Source organism: Cariama cristata, unplaced genomic scaffold, assembly GCF_000690535.1.
Source record: "Cariama cristata isolate BGI_N322 unplaced genomic scaffold, ASM69053v1 scaffold43571, whole genome shotgun sequence".
NCBI lineage: Eukaryota > Metazoa > Chordata > Aves > Cariamiformes > Cariamidae > Cariama > Cariama cristata.
Genome location: NW_009599573.1, coordinates 30,434 through 49,168, shown reverse-complemented (window position 1 = coordinate 49,168; position 18,735 = coordinate 30,434). Strand labels below are relative to the sequence as shown.

Genomic DNA, 18,735 nt, shown 5'->3' with positions numbered 1-18,735 from the left:
AGCTGAGTAGAAAGTACTGAACATTTAAACATGTTGCAAGAGCAGGATGAAACTGAGATTAAATTTTATGAGTTGGAGATTTTCCTTGACGGAAGTCCCATGAGAAACAGCTACAGATCATTTGTTTAGCTGTATCCACTGAACAAATCTTTTACAAAAAAAATGGGCTGCACTTTAATACACATCTACTATCAACACAGTATTTACTCAGTTCATGCCTAAAATATCCATTATCTTAAAGTGAAATACGAGAATGAGCGCACAGGTTGGGTGATTCAGTAAACTGTACACAAAACTACTAACAAACATTTTAAAAGACTTACAAAAATGGAGAATGAAACTTTTTTTCCTTTTTAATTACATATACTTACAGGTTTTCACATTTATTGGCTAAACTTTGCAGGGAGCACTTCAAATACGTTAGATCTTCCAGAGGTATTTACCTCAAGCGAGAACAACACGCAGCTTTTATAGAGACGGAAAATATTTTGCTATATTAGCCACACTTGGTTCTTTCAATGGCTTCACTGTGGATACTGAGTGCACATCCAAACTATAGCAAAGGACTGCATATTCCCATGGGCAGTTTGTGGTACGCTAACATAGATGAATTTTACTGACATTTATTGGCATATTACCATTTCACTTTTGTGAAGCTGGGCAGAATTTAAATGTAAGTAATGTTTCCTTTATCTGGTTTGAATGAGCACAGAGAACACTGGCAGAATGCACCTTGTACAGATTTTGAGTGCTAAACATTTGCTAATACGCGGAAGTTATATGAGAGTTCCCATGTTTAAATGTTCACCATCAAAACCTTCTGCTAAAAAAAAAAAATAGAGGTGGTTTGTCTTCATTTGGATGTTTGGAGTAGCTTCTCACTTGGCTTAGCAAACAAGAAATGCTGTGTTTCCCTGTTATTGCATTTTAATCATTCATTCAGCTTGGTTTAGTAGGTGCCTTTAATCTGACAGTAGGCGTCCTCATTTGTACTTTTGCTTGCTGATTCTGGGCTTCAGATGTTGCTGGTGTCTGGGCTGGATTCTGTACACCTGGAGCTTGAATCTGGGGAGATGCTGTTGTCACGACTTGCTGTTGTATCAGTTTCTGCTGGACAACCTGAGCAGTAGCAGTCGTTGCAGGAATCACCTGAACCTGCTGCTGACCTGCTGTTGTCTGAGAAAGTGTCACAGTTTGGGGTTGAGCTTGTACCTAGACATTAGGATGAGAAGGCAATTACAAAAGAACAGGTTGGCATTAAATGGAGCACTCATTACATTTCCACTCTACAGAAGGCATTTACTTATAGAGTCATTTGCTCTCTTGACTGCCAAGCATCTTGAACGAAGTAGGAAGGCTGGGAGGGATTCTGGGAACATAGGCTCTGTGATTTCACTGAGAAACACTGTTCTGTTACATAGTTCTAAAGCCTTATAAATTAGAACTAAGAGCCAAGATGTCTGTAACTCAGATCTCTGCAGTGCAAATCAAAGGGCATTCCCCCAGATCCTTTACAGAAGATGGAAGGTACAGAGCCCACTCAATAAGCAGGAGGAATCCTGTACTGCAGAAGCAGAAGTGAAGGAACAGGGAAAAGAACAGAGGGATAGATAGAGGATCAAAGAGGTTAAAAACACTGACTCTGCACCCATATTGTGACAATAAATACAGCCACTGAGGTTTCCTACCAGTCTCTGACATTACCGTTTCAGACTACAGCTGCCAGCCTCTATTGCCAATTTAGGGTAGAATAATTTGAACTCCATCCAGAAATCTAATTTCCATAGCTCTACCCAGAGCAAGGGAGGAAAAAATTCAACATCTCCTTGTTCAGAGGACAAAGTAATGAAAACTGAGCAGCTTCAGCTGCCTTTGTCAGAGGGAGAAGCCAAATGAAGCTGAAAGGGCTTTTGCAGGGGAAAGTTAACTCTTGACCGATGCAAGAGGAATCCACTGTGAAGCACTAAAAATGCAGGTAAAAAGACTGCAGTTTTAAAAATACTTAGCATGGCCTAATCCTACGGCCACCGATGTCACTGGCCTGTGTGACAGGGGAGCTGTTTATTTGTCTTTTTACCATGGACTTCAACAGTCCCAGAGTTATGCCAACATCAATGACTTTTGAAAATCTAGCTTTTAATGTCCCTTGAAAAATTATCTAGGAGCTTTTACTGACTACAGAGAACAACACAACTTGTGTTGACTGATGACATTTCTACTTCCTGCTGTCCACCTTGCCCTTGAAGCATTCACATCTGAGGTGATTATCAGTCAGCTTACACCACTTTATCATCATTTTAAGATAAAGTCACAGATTTTATTCTGCACTAAAACTGCACTATAAACTGTGACACATTAAGACCTGATTGGCTCAGATTTTTGTGCACCAAAGGCAATAACTTAATCTGCCGTCCAAAGTTAAATTACTCCTGCCAATCACCTGTGTAAGTTATGCCTCTTGTTAATGGTCTGAATGACATTATTCTGAACAGTGTTAAATAAATGGCCTGGTAGTTAGGGGAGGGGAAACCAAACGATCTGACCTTCTCTTTGCCCTAGTCCTGTCTGTTCTCATACCACATTTAGAACAGATACCACACCATTCTGACTTTTACAAAGCACTTGGCCCAGCTTTATGAACTGGAACAAAACAACTTGTAACCCTCGATTTGTCCTGATTTTGTAGAGCAAGCTCAGATGGCACTCATTAGTTCAATTATTTGCTACCTTGACTATACCTCACAAGAAACCAATTTTTAAAAATTCTTTCAGCTCCAGAAAATACTTTTTAAAATCTGCTTTTCAGCTCACCTACAGTGATGAACAAACGTTGCTCCACCTACCAAAGTTTTAGACTAGAGAATATACAGCAGCTGACTCAGTATTCACACAATTCATTTTTATAGAAGGGCACTTGCTATATCCTTCAAAAATACTGCCTATGCCACATATCAGGTGAAAAACACACATATTCCAAATAAATCAGTAGGAATGTGTTTCTAGTGCTATATTTGACAAGCGCAAAACCTACCTGTTGGGAAACTGAAACCATCTGTTGAATGTTGGCAACAGTAGCCTGTTGCTGGACCACTTGTGGGAGTTTTGCAACCTGTAGTGACACAAAATAAAGATTTGTCAAAATAAAAACTTGCTAATAACAGCAAAACACCATACCTATATCAAAACCGCTACCAAGTGAAAAGCCTTCCAAAGCCCTGTTCATGGTAAGTTGCAGCTTGGCATTCTCAGTGATACTGAATTTCAGTAAAACTCTTTCGATCAGTGTATTGAAGCACTTAGCACTTAGGAAAGGAAGAGGAAAAGTCATATTTTCAATTTTAACTGCAACATACTCATTTCCTCCTAACTGTATATAAAATTGAAGGAAGCACAGAAGTCCTAGTGGGCTACATTGTCCGAGATACACTTCTGAAAGAGTAAGGCTTCCAATTCCTAAACTCCTTTTCCCTTGGTTAGACTGATCCATTTATGCAGAAAAGAAGATAACTGAACTGTCACCTACTCTTGGCTGCAGAGATTAGGCTGGGAGGCAGCACCAGAAAACAGGAAGAACTCTGGCTGAAGTTTCATTAGTAAACACCGTATGGAATCCCTCACTTAATAAAAAGGAGTGACTCAATTTATTTCAAAGAGGAAAGGCAAACTTATAGCTCAGATAGTTTCTCTGACCTGCTGTAAGGCCACGTATTCAGCACAAATGAATTTTACTACAAAGTCAACCGAAACAAATGCGTGACTAGAATTAAGATGAGTAGGTGCTAAAGTGCTATATCACCTGTCATCTTTACAAGTCTCCACTCACAGTAGAGTTTGAAGGGATAGACCTGTGTTACCTGTACCTGAATCTGGGCCTGCACTTGCTGGGTTCCACCTGGTTTCTGGGTCTGGGAAATTGGAGTTGTTAAGAACTGTGTTTTAATGGCAGGCTGTGTAGTATAAGTTACTTTTTGTTGCTGTGAAGTCTGCTGTTGGGTTTGGACTGTAACCTGTTGAGCATTTATCTGTAGAAGAGGAAAAAAGGCATCAATGACTACAAAATATACGTGTGTTTTAAAGAATAGGTATGTAGCTAACAAGATTAATTACATTTAATTATTGAAACAAAATCCTCCCAGGATTAGTAATAGCAAAATGAGTGAAAGCTTTCACACACTTATACAAATATTCTGAAACACTTCAAGTATTTACTGAAAAGGTTCTCTCTTATACGCATGGACACATACACACACTTCATATGATAATACACTTCCAAAAACATATATTGGTGGCTGACTGACAGCCAAGCCCATGAGAACATGACATTTCAGGAAAAAGTATATTTTGTGCAAATTATATTGTAAACAGTGAAAATGTTTGGGAATCTTCCACATTTGGTTATATCAGAAGTGACTAAAGAGAATCTTAATGTTTGTTACTTAAAAAAGAAAACCGAGTTTGGGACATGAGAAATCACACCAAACAGCTGCCTTATTGAAAAAATTAAGCACCTGACAAGACACATGAGAAACTGTTCTCTCTAGATATACTTAAGATTCACCCCTAGAAATACCAACTGGCACTCTAGGTGCGTTCTCGTAATTCATAGCTGAAGCTTTATAACCACAAAAGCATTACAGAAGTCAATGGGAGAGCAAACAAGAAGTACCTTTTGCTGCACAGTAGCTTGACTCTGTGCAACCTGAGGCTGGATAGCTTTTTGTTGCTGTGCTGCTTGATGATGCTTGAGTTTTAGAAGCTGCTGGACATGCAGCGGCTGTGCAACTACTGTCTGGCCTCCTGAAAATTACAAAAATAATTAGAACTGTAAGATCCTTCATCTTATTGCTTTGTCCCAATAATCACAGCTTGCAAACACAGATTGTGCTTTTTATAGACTTATACATCTGCATAGCTTTGAGCACTAATAACCCACTGATTTTAATGGGAATAAGACATATGACTTTGACAGTGGAGAAGAAAACATTGTGTTATCTGAGGGCATGAGTAAGCTAACTTTGTTTTCTAACAATAATCTTCCTACAGGAAAAATTCTGTCCATACTACAGGAGACTGTTACAAAATACAAGTCTTCCTATTTCCATTTTGCACTTAAAAAAATAAAATTACTATGTCTTTATTTTTATATCTACTCACCTACTATCAAACACACATTTAAAAAAACAAAAAAAAACAAAAAAAACAAAAACAAACCACAAAACCCAACCACATCTGGCTAAAGAATCATACTAACCTCCAGATTAAATGGAGTAAGTGTAATTCTCTTACCTCATTTCTGAAACAAATGGGAATGCTCTATCATTGTAGTTTTTAAAAAGCGTGAGTGTCTCACAGAAGACATTACTTGAAACATCCTACCTTTTAAAAAGTAGGATTTAAAATTTTATTATGTTTCAGCAAGTGTGTTGACATTACCTGCTGCCTTCTGTGGCTGCCCAATGGCAACACTAATGCCTGCAACAGTAACGGGGAGTGTAGTGACTCCTGCAGATGACACAACAGCAGCTGGAACAGACACGACCGGAGGCTTTGCCAAAGCAACCTGTGCTGCTTGCGGAGTTTGGGCCTGGATCTGTCCTTGTGCTTGAAGCTGGGAAGCAGGAACACGAGTCTAAGCAGTAAGGAATGAAGATTATTGTACTGGCACAAAAATATTCGCTGCATATAACAGGTCATTATAAAGTGATAGTTGTAAATGTTTCTAAATATAATTGCTCCTTTACAGTAATACAATTCAGAGATGGTATCAGGGGATAAGTGCAATTTAAAGCTATTTATGTTACAGCTGTATATTTTGTACCGCCTAAGTAATGCAAACAGCACTTGTGTGCGTGAATGACCACATCCAGTTCATTTAAATCAGCAAAGAGAATAAGGTGTTTTTGCAAAGTCAAAGACAACTTACAAGACGAGCAACCTGCAGGTTTGTCACAGTAGTGCCTGCAAGAACTGCACCAGGACGAGGTGCTGTAACAGCAGTGAGTTGTTGAGTTTGCTGTTGCTGTTGCACTTGTACTTGTGCTGTTTGCTGTTGTGCCCCTTGCTGTGTCTGCTGTGCTGCCTGCTGCTGGGGAAGCTGCAGTTTCTGCTTCTGCAACTTGATCAGCTGCTCCTGCAAAAATAAAAAATTTACATCATTTCCAATCTTTTACATGACTAGAGGAAAAAAATGGAGATGAATCTGGAGCTTTAAAGGAGACACAACCTATTTCAGACTTTAGTTAAGATCAAAGAGCTAAGAAAGCAATTCCTTCATGGAATGGGTTGCCAGTGAATAAGTAATAGTAAGTGGTTTACATCCTGACCTACTGCGACAGTGGTACTATTTGAAATGGCTATCAGACTCACTGCCTTCATGAAATTTTAGTAGGACCAAATTTAAGAAATTTCACTCTAGCCCAAGAAAACAGGATACAACACACACTGCTAATGATGTTTACAATAATAATGAGAGTAACGTGCTATGTTCAGAAGCATTTCCTCACCTGTGACAATTTCCCTACGGTTTTTATTTGAGCTGGAGACTGGGCTTGTCCCTGAGCCTGAATCTGTGGGACCTGCACCTGAGCAGCCTGCTGCTGCTGTTGCCTCAAAAGCTGGAAGTGAGCAGGGGTGATTGTTTTGCCGGACAGCTGGACTGTTGGTGTGGCTGTGAATAAAGGAAAACAAAATGCTCTGAAGAAAGATTTTCAACTGTTTAATTCATTGATTTCACCTGAAAAGCCAAGCTGTTAAATGCATGTTTTCCTGCTCCAGCACAGTTTGTAGACTAACTACAAATAACAACACATTAGCAGAAACATGATGCAAAAGCAGAGTAAATATTAAAATATATGCTCCTTTATTCACAATGTTTTTTAGTTGAGGCAGTCAATTCTAATATTTTACTGCTAGATTATTAATAATCATTTTTAATTGTGATGCCTAGGGACCAAGGAGCTCTCTACTGCAACACTTTATCCAGAAATACTGGAGAAAAACATAATCGGAGCACCAACGATAAAGCAAGTTAAAAATCATAGCACTGTTCAATTGTGCTGCCAACAAATCCAGCCTTTCCATATTGTGGAGCTATGGTGGCAAGCAACCTACAAAAATTCTGGGGCCTTTTATGTACCCTCGGAAAAAATCCCTAAACACATGATTATTACCTGGTGTAACTTGAGTGACCAAAGATCTTGCCTGGGTCTGCACGGGTGTTAAGTTTGTAGTTACAACTGCTGATGCAGTCACTGACGTTACTGCACGAACTCCCTGGGTAGATGCTATGGTCACCAGTTCTGTGGAAGCAGCAGGGGCTGCCGCAGTTCGCTGCTGGGTATGTACCACTTGTGCAGTTGCAGTGCCTCCCGAAGTCTGAAAAGGAATACAGTCATTATTTCTCACAGCTTCCATACCTCACATAAAGCTATGGAACCTTCTGGAAATGGACTATACAATTTTAGAAACAGCAAAAATGCAAAAGCATTGCAAAAGCAAAGAAGGTCCAAATCTTTCTAATACATCTATCTGTTCAGATCTGGTTAAAAATTTTTCAAACAAACAGGCTGATCACCAAACCCTTAGCTACATTACAGAAATTTCATCTTACTACCTTTCAATTTTTTGCTTTGTCTTCCACAGTCCTAAACTATTAAAATAATAATAAAGATTAAAAAAGCACAAAACAGTTACAGGCTGAAAATGATAACGACGTAATACACTGCTTATGACAGCACTCATCTACAAACTATTTTTAACAGTAGTACCTATTAGGTACTTTTTTCTGATAAACTGTTCCAGTATGTTCTGGTATTTTGGTAAGGGAGAGGGGTTTGATACAGAATCACATGATGCACATGAAATTTGCAAGAAGCAGAGTTTCTGATAACATGGAAAGCTAAAGAAGAAAACAGATACGCTGATAAAACATGCAACCAAGATCAGTCCAGGGACACAACCAGTGACGTGATCTACTCACAGTCAATGTTCCAGGTATAACAGGTGAAGCCAGACGTTTATTGATGGGCTGAAAGGTAGCAGCAGGGACTCCAGCAACGGTATTCACTATGACATTTCCACTCACTGTAGCTGGAAGACAACCAGGATTAAATGTGAGATTCTAAAAATGGAAATCCAAATGTCATATCATCTCCAATGCCTAACTATAAAGTGTTCTTACCAGTCTGTATACTTGTCCCCGTAACTGCTGTTTTGATTGTGCCCGCCTATTTAGAAGACAATTGAGGTAACAGTTCAGAAAAACAATAAAAGAAAACTGAATATAGCTTTTACTCTACTACGCTGTTTAACACAATGCTGTATTCCAGAAGTGACAAAATAAGAAAAAGGCACAGATACTTCTGTAGTTGTTCATTCATTCTACATATCAACAACAACTGATGTATATATTAGGATTCTGCCACACTAATGAGCAATTGGAGACCAGTCAAATGTTTGGTAAATACTGGTCATTTGACATCCTTGTTAGCAGAAGAAGGGAGCAATATCTCACTCTGGCACACCACTCACACATGAACATCACTGAGCAGCAGCTACACAGCAATATTTTTGGGTCAGAACCCATCCTCTGTCTTTTTCTGTAAAGCTGTAGTATTCTTGCCCTTCAAAAAGCAAAATAAAATCACTACTGCCTGCACACATTAGTAGGCAAACTAGATTGGCTCTAAAAACAAAAGCCTCAGACCTGTCATCAGATTCATTAAAATAGACTCTAGATTTAAGGAAGTCATGAAAACTTTGCACAGATTTGCAATAAAACAACCATCGCAGGTCTTGTAGGATGCAACTTGCCTTGCAAAGGTTAATAAAGCTTTGGTTTTTAAGTTACTTTAACAGAGTAGCTCTTACAGCTACATTCTCTTCATTCTCAAAGTTCTCTGTAAAAACACCATTCACTGACTCTATAAATGTATTTGCTTAGATTTGATTAAAGTCTAAACTGAAAAATGAAAAAAGTCTTTGCAAAGGATATGGTGTTTTTCCACCTCGGAATGCCAAGACCTATTGCTATAATGGTACAAACACAGTCTTAATAAATGAGCAAAAGAGAAGATAACCCAGCATACTCAGGGAAAAAAAAGAAGACAGACAGACATAGCTTTTATCTCACTACTGACCTAAAATTCTCACTTTCCAGAGCAAAACAAAACACGTAAATATGGTACACACAGAAGAACTGAAGTTACTACATCAGAGGCACCAAGCCCTCCCTTTCTTACCAATACTGCTGTGTTGGCCACAGTAGTTACTGCAGTCTGCACTACTGCCTGTGGCTGCTGAACTACCTGTGCTTGAGCCTGTGGCTGAGGTTGGGCTTGTGCTTGCTGTACAGCTGGTTGCTGAGCTTGCTGCTGGCCAGCTTGCTGCTGCTGAGGCTGTGGGCCGGTCTGTTGCTGTGCCCTCTGCTGTTCAGCCAAAGCCTAGGAAATCAAAGTGTGAGCTTCATAGTCTTCGGAACAATGCATGTAACAATCAGGATGTATTTTTTGTAAAAACAAAACAACAAACAAAACTCCTTTAACTCTAAACACATATATAATATGTGTGTGCAGAGACAGCATACAAATTTGTCTTCTCTGTAACTCTAACTCCAAGTTACGTGACCCAGCTAGTTTCAAACTACAAGCTACATTCATGGTTATATGGTTTAGAGCATAGCCCAACAAGCACTTTACCATCAACAAGCAAGGACGAGTATCTCTTTCTGAATAATGTAAGAAAGGAGGCTAAAGAATGGTCAAGAATGAAACAAAATTTTTACATGATTTTAATGTATCTTCCAAACAGATGCTTCTAAACAATGAGTACTTGTGTGTTGTACAGGCAAAAGGAAAGGTCCCACTTTGGACTTTGGATATCTAAACCCTAGTACGTGAACAATTTGCAGCTGCTCATAATATCTACTGTACCGCCAAACTTCTCCCAGGAGGCAGGTTTTCTCGTACTTCCTCTGTAGTCTAATTTTTTTAATTACTGTAGTCATATGTATAGCTGAGATGGAGACCATACCTTTTTCTCTTTTGCAATACGTTCTGCTCGGAGGGATGCAACCTGAATTGGAGGAAGTGGCTTATCGTAGTTGATTCCACTAGAAACAACGATAAGACAAAGCACACAATCATTAAAAATAAATAACTGAAAGTTAAAAAAGAAAATTAAAAAAGTACTTTTATGCAATTTGTAACTCCTTTAAGACAGACTGCTCACCTTTCTGCAAGCACTGATGCATGCTTTGGATTCTTCTGGAAAGGATTCATACCAAGTCTGAAATTGATCAAAACAGTATTACTGGAGACAGAAAAAACTTTAAAACAATTATTTAATTTCACAAGTTTTAGCAGATAACACTGCAGTTTTACTGAAGTTTTCATGATATTCCCCACCAGTACTGGAGCCTGCATACAGATAGACATTTTAAGAGAGACTCAGAGTAAATATTAAATGAATACAGAAAAAGTTACTGCAGAAATATACATAGAAAAAAACCACACTACTAAACAGCATAGACATCAAAACGTTTCCAATTCAGGCAAATCGAAAGTGTAGTTTATAAAGCAGATTAGAAAAAAAAAAACAACCAAGTGCTCTTCTGCTCTATTTAATAACGCAAAACAAATTCATGCCGCGAGTAAAAGCTAACCTAAAGACATGAAATATGAACGTGTTTTACTAACTCAAGACCAGGACGCAAGGAAAGAGATCAAGAACAGAGAAACAAAACAGCAGTTTGAAACAGAGAGTAAAATAATTCTCAGTTGCGAGAGCCATTCAGAACACAGTTTCCAGGAGATGTGTGGTGACACGGAGATCAAATAATCCCAATTAAACTTACAGAGGTTTGATAGGTGGACTTCTTTTCCCTGCAATCATTTTCATCATCTCAAAATGATTAGTATAAAGTTGCGTGTGGGTTGCACCCTCATCTTGAGCATAGATCTGATTGGTACGAAGTGGGCGACTGTTTTTAGTCTAAAAAATGAAAACAAACCAACTTTCAATTGCGAACACACCCACATGGCATTTTGTCTACGTATAAACACATGGTGCGCTTGTAGATTATTTAAAAACGTACTCCAACATATCTATCACAGACTGGTTTCTGCCTCGTGTCACTGATAACTTACTGTTACACAAAACTCTATGGGAAATATATAAAGAAAGAGCAAAATAAGGAGCAGTTCTCACGGTCACACTGGCATCAGCACTTGGGGACATACAAAATGGCAAACTCTAATTTGAAAAAGAACCTTTGCTTTAGTTTAGATTTTGCAAGTTTAATTCAGTACCCAAACCAAGAGCCCATTAGTTTACAGTTATGCATAGCGCACACATAACAATAAAACCATCACTGCACTGCTCTCCCAACAAAGCTACATTAACATCCAACACACCATGCCATTCTAACATTTGACTTCTCCTAAGTAGAAGCTGACAGTCAGGGACAAACCTGCTTATCAGTCAGAGAATGGGACTACAGTCAGAAGTTCTAGATTCTCTACCCAGTTCTGTCACTAAATTGCTGTATGGTTTGGAAGAAGTTATTTATAATCATGGAATTTATTTTTGTTTCTGTAGCGAACTATTATCCTCATTTACTAAAAGGTTCTTCAAGCGTTAAATTTGCTATACATTTGTAATCCATTTAGACTCTAGCATGAAGGACATTCTTACAGGTCTTAAGTAACATCATAATAATCAGGATAAGTTACATGGTGGTTGTTAGGTGGAAAAGTACCCACTACAGTAAGTGAAATCACAAACTTCTGGTATGATTTAAAATTTATCTATCAAATCCAAAAGCTGAAGTCTGGTGTCAATCCACTGTATCAACAAAGAAAGGAAAAATAAATGTGGAATTTTAATTGATGTTTCAGAACTCAAGTAACACTCAACATGGATCTCATAGGAATTATCTGCCCACCTCCATTGTTGCTAAATACCACAGTGTCTAGATTTGATTTTGAAAGAATACCAATGCACACCTTATAAATACTTTTTGTCTTCTTTTTAGGATTAGCTTCGTACATTAGCTGTAAAATAAGAAGGAAAGTTAGATGATCTTTTGTGGAAGATTTTGTTCAGGTGCTTTTTCTTTTCAAAGAAATCACATAAAATAAGTGGAAATCCTGATGAGGATAATTTTATAATCTTTTAAAAGTTATTTATTTACACTGTTGAAACATTTAACAAAAAACAAGTGTTTACGCAGATAAGGAAAAAAAACTCTACAAACTTAAGGTAAAAAAAGACGCATCATTCTATGTAAACTCACCTTTCCTTCTTCCCTTGGAATAATGACATTTTCGTATCTGTTTCGGCATTGTTTTGGTGAGCGATAGACTCTGCTGCATGAGTTAACAACATCACTAACAAGGTCCCAATTGGGGGTGTGTGCCGGCGATACAACAGCAAGATTTAAAGGAAGCTCCAGCAGCTGCTTCACTGCCTACAATAGATAAAGGTACAAAAGCTTCAGATGACAAATCATTCCAATCTTCCAAACCTACCCTTATCTGCATGTGTCCACACACTATTACTATAATGATGCAGATAGCTTAGGGCTCAGGCTATGGATTCACTTACATTCACAGAGAATAAATAAGCATAAAATGCTATTATGCAGACTGATGTGCAAGGAAACACTTGGGAGATTGGTATAAGAGGAACAGAGAGCTGCCATTCAAATGCTACTCTGTTCTCAAAGGTGGGAAGAATCTTAGCTGCATTATCCAATGTCCAGCCAGCACAACTAATCTGAAACATAATAGTAAGTGTTCTCTACAACAAAAATAGGACTTAATCATGCACTTTGTAGTTTAACCATTATTTTATCCTTAGAGGAACACAAAGGATAGGCAATCTGAGTTATGTCAGCAAAATGCCAAACTAGCCATTAAGAATTAGAAATAACCTTGAAGAGATAAAGTACAGAAAGAGCCATTTCTGAAATTAGAAGCCAAAATACTGTAAGTAATAACAGCAGAAAGTGCAGGTATCATCTGACCTGCAGAAGTGCCCAGTCTTCACTGATCAACCACTCTGGATTATCCTGCCCAGCCTCAGTAGCTGGTTTGACAAGAGTCGGCAAAGGCTTTGCAAACTGTGTTTGTTGTTTCAACAAGATGTTTTTCTTTTGCTCTTTGCCCTCTCGGCGCATTTTCAACATTCCTGGAGTTGCTCGATCAAAAAGTGAACGAGGTGGAATAACTGTCTCTCCATGGCGTTGCTTTTTCTTCCTACCTGCAGCTAAGACACAAAGAACCCCCCCCACATTCCTGGTAAATAGTTACTACCATTCTTTCATTCCTCTGCTACTTATAGCCACAACATGCTCCTACATGTGTACAGAGTATTCCCCACTGCCTCTTAAAAGCATACTGTCAGTAACTAAACGAAGCTTGGTATAAAGTAAGATCAGCCTTGTCCTAACTCACATATTAGAATGCCTGTTTTCTAAAACTGTCCTTTTAAAAACACCTGTATGTCTAAGTAGAAAGATATACTGTAAGAACTGGGGCTTCCAGTGATTCTATTGCTTCAACACCACTGTGAGATGAGACTTTTCATCTCTTCAAACATGCAAATTTGATCTTTACTGGACCAGACATGCAGGAGGTATGAAAAATCCCCTGATTCTTTTAACTTTCAGCAACAAACCTCAGAACAGTTTTGAACAAACACTTACCAGATGGATCTGTTTTGTGTCGTTTACGTTCCTTCCTGACATACACCGGAGGCAATTTTGACTCTGGAATAGGGGTGGTATCATACATGAGGCACATAACAGAATCTATGTAGATATCATTGTCATCCTGAGGTGGAGTGGGAGGAGTCCAAAGCTGCACAGAACAAAATCTGTAGTTACTGCAATATTGATTCTCCATTGATATTTATGTTTCAAAAAATAAAAAGCCTGTTTAGGCTGCCTGGTGTTACTTTTACTTACTGGCATTATTTCGGTTTGTCCATCTGGACCTTCATAGACATATTCCTACATAGCAAAAAGAGAATACAATTCAAATGATCTAACTGAACTCTGAAGGAAAAGGTATTCTCAGAGTAAATGTTAAGAAATACACTATTAAGAAAAACAAGACCAATGAGGAATTACTTTGTTGTATGCATCCTCCCGAGTATAGGTTAGAAGTTCCTCTTCATCCTCCCAAAGCATTTTTTGCTCTTTTTCCTTCAACTCCTTCATATGCTGGACTTCCCATGCTTTCTTTGCAGTTTTCAACTCCATCTAGATGAAAGTCAGACTCCGTATAAACTTTATGCAGTAGCAGACACTGGATTAAAAGTCATCAATTCGTATTTTTATGGACAAACTCCTTGAACTTTGACATTTTCAGGCACAGAAATCTTATAGCAATTTCTTAACAGGTACTTTCACAATCATTTTGAAGAGATTTTTTGGTCTCTGTTGAGGGTCTTTAAACCCGCAAAATAAAGCAAACTCGGAACTCCAGTTAAACAACCAAGACAATCAGAACACAGCTCCTTTACCCAAATAAGGAGGCTCACAGAAATTAATGAAATTTTTCCCTCGCTATCAATGGAGTACAACAAATATTTGCTGAGCTGTGCTGAAGAATGTCACTCCCATCTTATAAAAAAGAAATTAAGAACTGACACCTGCTTAAACCAAGAGAATCCCAAAATAATAAGCTCTCTGTAAGGCATTCCAGTGTTCATAAAGTATAGCAAGACAAGATCACAGAAGAGCCTACAATATACTCCACATCACTGGAGAAACTTCCACTTCACATTGAAAATAGAACCCTGTTGTACATACTATGACAGAACAACATGGAAAAGAAAGATTAGTTGTTTTACCTCGTTCAACCGTGACTCATTCTCATCAACTGAAACATGGAACAGTTCTAAATAATTCAAAGCATACTTCTCAATTGGAGTCAGCTGAGAGAACACATCAAGGAAAAAAAAAAGTTAGTAGTGAGGATAATAATAGAAATGTTAACTGAAGGAGAGTGTGTCAAAGCTCTCCTTAAAACTAATCTCCCTCTCTGATGCCTTATCATCTTAAGTCAGTAGGAGATGTCCCATCCACTTAATGGGAGTATCAATCCCATAGACAACAAAGTTGCTTTAAGGTCAGACTGCAAAGAAACTGAAACACTTGAACTAAACGTTATTTTTTAACCAAATATTCATGGAAAGTCATGGTACCTGATCCACAACAGCAACTAACTCCTGCAGTTGTGAGGGCTCTTCATTGTATTTTGTCTCACAGAGCTCTGAGATTAAAGATTCAATGCTTGACTCAGGTCCTATTTCTTGTATGCGATCATTTGACTCCTCATCCTCTTGTTCAATACTGTTGAGGGCCTTTCAGAAAAACATATTTTAAAAATAATGAATAATTAAAAAATATGGAAAGAAACCTCATAATAAGTTCACTAAAATCCAACACAAATTTCTGGAATAAGTCTCTGCTGAGGCAAGAGAAACGGTACCCGGAAAGTATACAACTCATCTGTGGGCTTTTGGAAGTTTTGTTACAAGGAAAATGACAAAACAACATAAAAGTACCAGAAAAAGAGATTGACAGAATTTATCCAAATAAAAAAATATAAGGCAGTTGTTTAATGCTAATGTTGCATTACCTCTATGAATGGTCTTGCAACTTTAGGTGAAATATTTTCTGCTGGAGATGGCTCCTGAGAAAGTACTACAAATTCTTCTGCTTTCACTCTAAATCCAGAATCCTCCATAGGAGAATGAACCTCAAACAATTCCTGAATCGTTTGCTTGGTAAGTAGAAGAAAAAAAAGGAAGAGAAGTACATTCAGCTTTCAGGACCGTTCTATTTTTTTTATATAACTTTGAATTAGCTCAGGTTCAAGTGACCTTATAAACTACGGATTGACTAAACAACAAATAAATCTCTATCTATTATTTCTGGAAAATGGACAATTTTCCCTTCTGTAACTTTCTCCTGTAGGACTACAGAGCAGAATAAAGTGTTAAGAGTTCATTTATAGGAAAGTCAGAAAGACACATTGTCCCATGCTGCAGCACCATACCAAGAGAGCCAGAAGGGGATGGACTAGCTTCATCAGTGCAGTCACTGCCTTCTGCATCTTCAGAGCGGCAACGGAGAGCCAAACTTACTAAATAACCAAACTTTGTATTTCACATTTTTAAAGCTGTTGGAACCTTTATCCTTACAAGCTCTGCAGAATTCTTCAGCAGGGTGCAAGAAACCAGAATATATTAAGTCACATAGGTGATGCCTGTGCGTTACTATGCAAGTAATGGAACAAAAGCAGATAGACAGCATTTGAGAGAATGTGGCCCTAACACCTACAGTTAAAGTAATAATGAAATCTAACATGCTTACCTATCAATTCTAGCTCAAACAGACGTCTACTAAACTGTTATTAAACCCTCCAACACAGATGCTTGAATTTATTTTGACTATTAACTTACCTGGGTTAAAAAGGCCATTGAATAGTCATTTCCCTGAGCAGCTACTTCTCTGATCAAGTCCTTTGTGCCATTTTTCAAAAGTTTCTCTTCCACAGAATTACCACTGACAAGCCTAAAAAAAAAAAAAAAAAAAAAGGAAAGAATAGAAATTTGATAAGTCATTTCCAAAACAACTTTCAGTAACAAGAAGAGAAATTGCCCTCAGAGAATAACACTGAACTCTTAAAATATGGTGGTTTGTGGGGTTGTTTTTTTTTAGTTCTGGTACAGGCCCAGAACAAAACACATACTGCCACCTCTACTTTACAGCTTTCTTTTAACAATTAGTGTAATTAAAAAAAAAAAAAACAATCAAAAGCCACCTCACTTAAAAAATTCCATGCAAACTAACAGACAAAAACCACGTACGTGTGATTCATTCATTACATTTGGTGTTACGAAAGACCGTATTTTCATATCATAACCTGGTATCTTTTTTATTAAAGTGAGATGAAGTTTTTAGAACTGTTTCCACCTTATTTCAGATCACACAGAGCAGCACTATCTGAATTAACCTTACATTACAGCATGCCAAAGAGCAGTCGTTGATCTGTAACCATCACCTGTATATATGGATATCTTTGCATCTCCCAATTCTGTCACACCATTCCTGAGCTTTTGCATCCATCACTGGGTTTAGATCATTGTCATAAAACACAACGGTGTCTGCCTCAACCAGATTGACTCCAGTGGAACGACTGTGAGAGGAAAGGATGGCACAGAAAATGCGCTTGTCTCTGTTGAAAATTTTCATCAGCTCCTATGTGAACAGAATAAAAGGAGTTAATAAGCTATACACCAAAATAAAATACCAAACCAAATTCACTATAGCCTAATAAAAAATAGACAAAATCAAGTCAAGGTTTCAAAATGAGTAAGAAACAATGCAAATCTCCTTCCCCTGCTGTAGTATATAAAAGCCTGAGCACCACATATTGCTGTACTAGTGGACAACTGTTAGGGCAAACTTACCTGCCGTTGTTCATGGTTAGCATATTCATCAATCCTCACAAACGTGAGGAAGTGGAAATTCAGGAACAATTCCAGTATGTCCAACATCAGAATCATCTGCGACAAAATCAGCACACGGCGCCCTTCAGATTTCAACTTTTGAAGCAAGACAGCAAGAGCTTCTAATTTTCCTGTATTTCAAACAAGAAAACCAACAATGGTTTTATACAGAAATTCCATTCCTGTGAAACAGGAAATTACTGAAATATTATCACCAAATGTCCTCCTTTACCTGAATCATACTGCACCAGTCGGAGGTCAGGAAACTGTAGCAAGTGAGGAGTTGTAATCTGTTGCAATTGATGCAAGTGTGGAGCTGCCTTCTGCTTAAGACTGTGCTTAAGAAGTTTCAATCTGTGACTATATGAAGGGGGAGGATTTGCTACATACAAACATGGGGGAGCAGCAACTGCAGCTGGCAATACGAAGAGAGCCCTGAGAAAAGCATCAAAACAAGGGAATATCAGTTTAAAAAGTTACATAAAAATTATCATCTGCAGCAATAATTTTCAGCATGTCAACCATGTAATTTTACACTATTGTCTAACTACTTTAAGTGACTTAGTAAGTGCTGCATACCTTCAAAGTGTTAATACTCTCTATCTCCCTTTATTTTTTTGTTTTGTTTTCTTTTGTCTGCTTTGATAGCTTCTCTTAAGGTGTTTGCACTGCAACCGCTGTATTCAGTCACTGGAGCTCAAACACAAGAAACACCCATCGTACCAAACTTACTAAAAGCAATTCAAAAAAGTTTCAGTTCTCCTAATCGTATTTCATGTTTCTAGAAAACTGTAGCTATTGCTCTGTACACAATCCACTAAACGTCAGCTTTAGCTAAACTAGCTTCTGCCTACATCTCGTGTGTCTTAACTCTTGTTGGTTGGCTCCAAGAGGTACCTACTCAGAAGTAAATCCAAAGCATAAGAATGTAAGATGAAGTACCGTCAGCTGAATTTGGGCTTGAAATTAGGAATGAGGCATTGAAAACTTTTATAATAAAGATGTTAAAAGAAACAGAAGTCACTTATTTTTATGTTCATACTGCACATCACTTACTGTTAAACAAATCGGTCTAAACCAAACAAGCTCATGAGCAGAAACAAGGTTTTAAAGCTTTTTTGAAAAGAGTGTTTAAGAAATAACTAAATGTAGTAAAGGCTCACAAGGCAAAGTCACACATTACCTGTTAACAACATCTTTTAGAGATTCTTG

The 18,735-nt window shown here is 38.0% G+C and overlaps 1 protein-coding gene across 1 annotated transcript in view; it reads right to left on the bottom strand.

The window, feature by feature from the left end:
- Positions 1-705: 705 nt before the first annotated feature.
- Positions 706-18,735, bottom strand: part of EP400 (E1A binding protein p400) — a 46,827-nt gene continuing 28,797 nt past the window's right edge. The window contains exons 26-52 of the mRNA XM_009709707.1: positions 18,707-18,735; positions 17,756-17,958; positions 17,485-17,654; positions 17,076-17,272; positions 16,474-16,585; positions 15,648-15,791; positions 15,211-15,369; positions 14,857-14,940; positions 14,132-14,263; positions 13,967-14,011; positions 13,706-13,859; positions 13,025-13,266; positions 12,293-12,466; positions 10,853-10,989; positions 10,228-10,284; positions 10,030-10,108; positions 9,240-9,440; positions 8,180-8,225; positions 7,979-8,088; positions 7,170-7,374; positions 6,504-6,667; positions 5,924-6,130; positions 5,434-5,629; positions 4,667-4,797; positions 3,855-4,022; positions 3,032-3,109; positions 706-1,212 (exon numbers count right to left, since the gene is read on the bottom strand). The exon at positions 18,707-18,735 is cut by the window's right edge and continues 267 nt beyond it. Coding sequence (XP_009708009.1) covers positions 940-1,212; positions 3,032-3,109; positions 3,855-4,022; positions 4,667-4,797; positions 5,434-5,629; positions 5,924-6,130; positions 6,504-6,667; positions 7,170-7,374; positions 7,979-8,088; positions 8,180-8,225; positions 9,240-9,440; positions 10,030-10,108; positions 10,228-10,284; positions 10,853-10,989; positions 12,293-12,466; positions 13,025-13,266; positions 13,706-13,859; positions 13,967-14,011; positions 14,132-14,263; positions 14,857-14,940; positions 15,211-15,369; positions 15,648-15,791; positions 16,474-16,585; positions 17,076-17,272; positions 17,485-17,654; positions 17,756-17,958; positions 18,707-18,735 — 3,897 coding nt within the window. The 3' untranslated portion in view covers positions 706-939. The remainder of the gene's footprint in view (positions 1,213-3,031; positions 3,110-3,854; positions 4,023-4,666; positions 4,798-5,433; positions 5,630-5,923; positions 6,131-6,503; positions 6,668-7,169; positions 7,375-7,978; positions 8,089-8,179; positions 8,226-9,239; positions 9,441-10,029; positions 10,109-10,227; positions 10,285-10,852; positions 10,990-12,292; positions 12,467-13,024; positions 13,267-13,705; positions 13,860-13,966; positions 14,012-14,131; positions 14,264-14,856; positions 14,941-15,210; positions 15,370-15,647; positions 15,792-16,473; positions 16,586-17,075; positions 17,273-17,484; positions 17,655-17,755; positions 17,959-18,706) is intronic.